Source organism: Lampetra planeri, chromosome 3, assembly GCF_965212315.1.
Source record: "Lampetra planeri chromosome 3, kcLamPlan1.2.h2, whole genome shotgun sequence".
Taxonomy (NCBI): domain Eukaryota; kingdom Metazoa; phylum Chordata; class Hyperoartia; order Petromyzontiformes; family Petromyzontidae; genus Lampetra; species Lampetra planeri.
The window spans coordinates 509733-515808 of record NC_136109.1 but is presented as its reverse complement, the minus strand read 5'-3'; the positions used below and the strand labels follow the sequence as shown (position 1 = coordinate 515808).

General features: G+C 50.4%; 4 protein-coding genes across 4 annotated transcripts; all 4 read left to right on the top strand.

Moving 5' to 3' along the window:
• Window positions 1-1282: 1282 nt before the first annotated feature.
• Window positions 1283-1695, top strand: LOC144735686 (histone H4). Its single transcript, XM_078618166.1, has one exon. The coding sequence runs from the start codon at window positions 1332-1334 to the stop codon at window positions 1641-1643; it is 312 nt and encodes a 103-aa protein (XP_078474292.1). The 5' UTR covers window positions 1283-1331; the 3' UTR covers window positions 1644-1695.
• Window positions 1696-2456: 761 nt separating this feature from the next.
• On the top strand, window positions 2457-3133 carry LOC144735640 (histone H2B type 3-B). Its single transcript, XM_078618094.1, has one exon. The coding sequence runs from the start codon at window positions 2522-2524 to the stop codon at window positions 2921-2923; it is 402 nt and encodes a 133-aa protein (XP_078474220.1). The 5' UTR covers window positions 2457-2521; the 3' UTR covers window positions 2924-3133.
• A 630-nt stretch (window positions 3134-3763) lies between these two features.
• On the top strand, window positions 3764-4174 carry LOC144734416 (histone H3). Its single transcript, XM_078616597.1, has one exon. The coding sequence runs from the start codon at window positions 3764-3766 to the stop codon at window positions 4172-4174; it is 411 nt and encodes a 136-aa protein (XP_078472723.1).
• A 688-nt stretch (window positions 4175-4862) lies between these two features.
• Window positions 4863-5767, top strand: LOC144735635 (histone H2A-like). Its single transcript, XM_078618084.1, has one exon. It carries the CDS (start codon window positions 5065-5067, stop codon window positions 5443-5445), a length of 381 nt encoding a protein of 126 aa, XP_078474210.1. The 5' UTR covers window positions 4863-5064; the 3' UTR covers window positions 5446-5767.
• Window positions 5768-6076: the final 309 nt, after the last annotated feature.

Genomic DNA, 6076 nt, shown 5'->3' with positions numbered 1-6076 from the left:
AGTCGGCCAAGAGCCCCAAAAAGGTGAAGTCGGCTGTTAAGCCCAAGAAGGTGGCGAAGAGCCCAGCCAAGCCCAAGGCTGCGAAGCCCAAGGTCGCTAAGCCCAAGACCGTCAAGGCCAAGGCCGCCAAACCCAAGGTGGCCAAGCCCAAGAAGGCCGCGGCCAAGCCCAAGAAGACTGCGCCAAAGAAGTGAATCCGATCGGACGATGCTCGATTCACTCCACCTCAACGGCTCTTTTCAGAGCCACCCACTTAGTTAAAAAAAGTGAACCAGGTGCTGCTGCGCTTCAATTAGTTCATCGTTAACACATGGCAGTGTATTACGTTGCTGTTGAATGCGTGCCATATTCTGTAAGTCAAACCCATTTACGGCGTGGCGATGGTTGCTCGCCTTGACTCGGCCCTGATCAAGGAGCTCGACGCTTGGTGCAGTTCAATCGTGAGGATTTGTGTAGATTGGATAAGTTTCGTACATTCGCCAAATTAACTGTATAACATTTTACCCACTCGATGTGTTTTAAGCATTGATGTGATGGGAGTAATCGAGCCCGAAATCAGTAATCATAAACACAGGCGGGGCGGGTGGCAGCTCCCTCACTCGAACTGGGTGCAGAGTAATGTCAGCGACGTCAGCATTCTCGCTGGCGATTCTAATCTAAATCCAGATTCAAATCGATGCATTCTTGACGAACCTCCAATTTTGATTATGTGTTGCACCTCTTCATTCCGTCATCATGTTACTGGTGCCAAATATGGAATTTAGTCTAAAAATGTATTGATTCCAGACAGCTTTACTCAATTTGCCTTCATTCGCTCGTTCTCGCCTTTTCACTTTGTTTTTGTTTTGTAAACATTGCGGTGCACCATCTAAACTTCTCTATTAAAATAAATGTCTTTCTTACTTTGGGAGAACTAGTTGGTGACGTTCACTCAACTATTGTGTTGGAAGCCGTTTTGCTTCACACGATTATAAAGTTAGTTCATCTTGTTCACTTGAAAACAAGACCTTACACCGATTATTCACTCCACGTGCAATCTTGCAACAGATTGCGTTCCTCTCGCGTTCGCTGCGGGTGTGCCAATATCATTACAGAGTGCTTCGAAGAAGGGTCATTGCCCAAAACGTCGCATATTGTACATGTCACGGAAGTGTTTTTGACGACGGTGGAGGGTTTTCTTCGTCACAGAGGTTAAATGTCGAAGGTTTAAGGCGGAGCCATCGCGGAGGGCAGGGGTGGTCGGTGACGTCACCACGCTTCGGATATAAAGGTGGCTGCTGCTGCAAGCTGAGCGCGCATGTCTCTCGCGTGCTTTGTCAGAAGTAGTCGCAATGTCTGGACGCGGTAAAGGCGGTAAGGGGCTCGGCAAGGGAGGCGCAAAACGCCATCGCAAGGTGCTGCGCGACAACATCCAGGGCATCACCAAGCCCGCCATCCGCCGCCTCGCTCGCCGCGGCGGTGTGAAGCGCATCTCGGGCCTCATCTACGAGGAGACCCGCGGCGTCCTGAAGGTCTTCCTTGAGAACGTCATCCGCGACGCCGTCACCTACACGGAGCACGCCAAGCGCAAGACCGTCACCGCCATGGACGTGGTCTACGCCCTCAAGCGCCAGGGCCGCACTCTCTACGGCTTCGGAGGCTGAGCGCCCATCTCTCGCACATTAAGCCAACCCAAAGGCTCTTTTCAGAGCCACCCACCTCTTCGAAACTGCTTGCGCCAGTGTTGCCAAACACTTTCTAAATGGAGCACATGTCCTGGGTTATTGCGCGCCAATTCCTCGTGAGCGTGGTGGACGTTTGCTTGTTGAGTTGGCGAATCTTCATCTGCTTCCACATGAATGAAAGAAATCATGATATTCACGACACGTCACATTTAACAAGGCGTAATTCTTGAACGCATTAATACAGTACCCATTTCTGGTATTTTTGCGTGAATAATTTCCAGCTGCAGCCGATTCCGATATTACGTAGAGCATTTGGCGCCACAATCTTACAGCACACTCGTCCTAATTGACGTAGCGTGCCGGAACGCTAATCTCCACCTGTACAGCACAACAGCGAAGTTATTTTTCTCCACCGAGCGCTTGTATTTATCCAAATTGCGTTCATAAAACGCCCGTGTGCCGTATTAGACGAGTTGTGAAACAATCCTTCGTAAGAAACAAAAAAACCCACACTCAAAACACAATATACTGTATTGGGTTTTCTAGTCATCCGTTTTAAAACAAAATCAATGGCCATGGCTGCAATTCACTAATATACATGTTTGGACATTACATTGTGTTATATTCACAAGTCATTTTTGCAGTAAAAACTATATTAAAGTGAACATCGCGTCCGCGTTTCTCATTGGAGGCTGATGGAGAGGGATGGTACTAAAAGAGCCACTCAGCAGCGCCGCGCACTACGATCCTCTGATTTGCATCTCGCCTCCTATAAAAGGAGCTCAACGCGCGACCGACATCCACATTCGCTTCCCGTCTGTTGTGAACTGACCCGAAGCTGCCTACGACGCGTCGACATGCCCGATCCTCCCGCATCAAAGAGCGCTGGGCCGGCTAAGGTTCCTGCTCCCAAGAAGGGCTCCAAGAAGGCTGTGACCAAGGCTACGCGCAAGGATGGCAAGAAGCGACGCCACCGCAGGAAGGAGAGCTACGCCATTTACATCTACAAGGTGATGAAGCAGGTGCACCCCGATACCGGCATCTCGTCCAAGGCAATGAGCATCATGAACTCGTTCGTCAACGACATCTTTGAGCGCATCGCTTCCGAGGCGTCCCGCCTGGCGCACTACAACAAACGCTCCACCATCACCTCTCGGGAGATCCAGACCGCAGTGCGACTGCTGCTCCCCGGCGAGCTGGCCAAGCACGCCGTGTCGGAGGGCACCAAGGCCGTCACCAAGTACACAAGCTCCAAGTGAAGCCTCGACTCCACCATTAATTACAAAGGCTCTTTTCAGAGCCACCCACCTCTCCGAACCTGCTATTACCAGTCCTAGCAGGAGTACAAAACGAAACTTCCAACAAAGTCCCGGTTCACGCGGGGACATTGTTCGCTCATTGAAATGGAGAGATCGATCGCATTTTGACCTGTTTCAACGTGAATAAAAGCGATAACAATATTCATGGCACATCATATTCACCAGCAGGCATTTATTGGACTTGTTTGTCCATTGATTTCATCTGCAGCCCATTCAGATATTACATTGGATATTTGGCGCCAAAACCTTGCAATGCAATATATTTAATTCGTGGTTGTATTTTCGGGCAGGAACTAACATTTTGCACGTGTACATATATGTAAAAGTAAGCGCCTAGCATGGATGACTCGTGCAGTATAATTGATGATCATCATCTCAATGCCAAGAGAATAGATATCTATCCCTGTGATCACCTCTTTCCGACATTTTTACGTATTACTGTTTCCAATGAAGTGCAGTTTCTTCACACTTTATTTAGATCATGCAGAGCACTGTAAAGTCGTTTTCGGAAAGGTGTTTGCTTGAGAAAATAACATCCGTTAAAGACATCGACGGCGCTCAAACGGTACTACTGCATCGTGATACGGCATTCTGAAATGATCCAAACTGAACATTTTGTTGATTAAGAAGAGTTGACGACTCGAGATCATTGCACGCTGCCAACCAATCAGCACGCTCCCCGTCTTCGCACGTCACGACTCCGCTGACCAGTGAGCGCGCGCTCTGGGCTACATAAGCCGCCTTCTCCCCGCTTGTGAGAATCTTTGCCCACACCAAGCCATGGCTCGCACCAAGCAGACCGCTCGCAAGTCCACGGGCGGCAAGGCCCCACGCAAGCAACTCGCCACCAAGGCGGCCCGAAAGAGCGCTCCGGCCACGGGCGGCGTCAAGAAGCCTCACCGCTACAGGCCCGGCACCGTCGCTCTGCGCGAGATCCGCCGCTACCAGAAGTCCACCGAGCTGCTCATCCGCAAACTGCCCTTCCAGCGCCTCGTCAGGGAGATCGCGCAGGACTTCAAGACCGACCTGCGCTTCCAGAGCTCCGCTGTCATGGCTCTGCAGGAGGCCAGCGAAGCGTACCTTGTCGCGCTCTTCGAGGACACCAACCTGTGCGCCATCCACGCCAAGCGCGTCACCATCATGCCCAAGGACATTCAGCTCGCCCGCCGCATTCGTGGCGAGCGCGCTTGAACGCCCAGCTCGGCCCTCAAAACACAACACAAAGGCTCTTTTCAGAGCCACCACTTACGCATGAAAAAGCTTCCATGTGTGTCCTTCAAAGTTCGGGTGCCGGAAACCTTCGTTTGCTGGTCGCGGCTCTCACGAGTCGTCAGGCGTAAGCGACAATGAAGTTCATTTTATATACCCCGCCGCTCATTTTTCAACATCACACGTTGGTGTTGTATATAAGCGTTGTGAAACCATGTTTACATAATCTACAACAAATGGGTTATTTTGGTGAAATATATTTACTATTAAACCCAAAGATATGGGTTGATGTTGTTTCAATCCCGAGCTGATAAGAAGTTCACATTTTGCAAACTAAGAGACTGAATTATTCACGCACATATATTTTTAGGCATTGCCCGAACAGGCGGTTAAAGAAATATATATACACCGTATAGGCACGTGGGCGATCAATCACGAGCTCAAGGCTATCACAATGATTTCTTATAACCAATGAGGTCCCTCAAAATGATGATTATAATCAATAATACATTGATATTTGCGGAATCCGCTTATAAGTTTGACTTGCCAGCACGTGCCCATAAATTAACTCAATAATGCTTAAAACTTGAACCTATTAAGTACGTGTATCGCATTGTTTAATTCCTAAGATACGTGTCCGCATAAAAATATATATGGATAAAAATAATTAAAGTCAACATCGAATCCTCGCGTCCCGGCTTTTCATTGGTGGCTCAAGGAGAGGGCGGGACTCGACCGAGAGGAGCCAATCAGCAGCGGCGCGCTCTACGATCCTCGTCTCCGCTATAAAAGACGCTCCGGTGGTGCGTGTTAACGTCACAAATCGTTCGTACTTTGTCTCTATTGCTTTTTGCATCCTAGGTCCCTTAGCAATGTCTGGACGCGGCAAGACCGGTGGCAAATCTCGCGCCAAGGCAAAGTCCCGCTCTTCCCGCGCCGGCTTGCAGTTCCCCGTGGGTCGCGTTCACAGGCTGCTCCGCAAGGGCAATTACGCCCAGCGGGTCGGCGCTGGAGCACCCGTCTACCTGGCCGCCGTGCTCGAGTACCTTTCTGCCGAGATCCTCGAGCTGGCTGGCAATGCCGCCCGCGACAACAAGAAGACGAGGATCATCCCCCGACACCTGCAGCTCGCCGTGCGAAACGACGAGGAGCTCAACAAGCTCATGGGCGGCGTGACTATCGCCCAGGGCGGTGTGCTGCCCAACATCCAGGCCGTGCTGCTGCCCAAGAAGACCTCTCAGGCAAAGAAGTGAACGCGCCGCCGCCTCTACCACCACAACAACGGCTCTTTTCAGAGCCACCCACTTGCTTGCAAAGAGCTCGGACAGTCGTACACAGGGGTTTTGTTATTAATAAGGACACCGTCGTCGAGTTGCCCTCGTGCCAAATTGCTCGCAATTAAACAAATGCTCTGCTCATTCCAGTTACCCTTTATTATGTCTAATTTAGGAACGGTATTTGAGCAGCATTCCAACATTGCATCAATCATGGAACATGGTTTAGAATAAATTGGGATGCCTATTGGAAGAAAGTATCGTGTTTTTTAAAGAATAAAACTCGCTCTTTTTGAGCGGTCAGATTACATATGAAGAGGAGTCGGAGAATGGTTCAAGCACTTTAAGGGATCTGCGAGCCACCCTCACGCACCACGCAAACACGACATCTCCGCTCTCACGACAACACGCACCAATCACACGCGCGGGAAAGAGCTGGACGGGGGTGTCAGGGGTTAAAGGGCAGTGACGTCACCCGGAGCAGGCGTGCTGGACGCGGATGTGTATTGGGAGCGGAGATTGAGGAGTTAAAAGGGGCTGTGGGACGTGTGCCCGGGGTTGGTCTTGGAACGAGTATTGCTGTGCGTTGGTGAAAACAGGACCCTGCGGG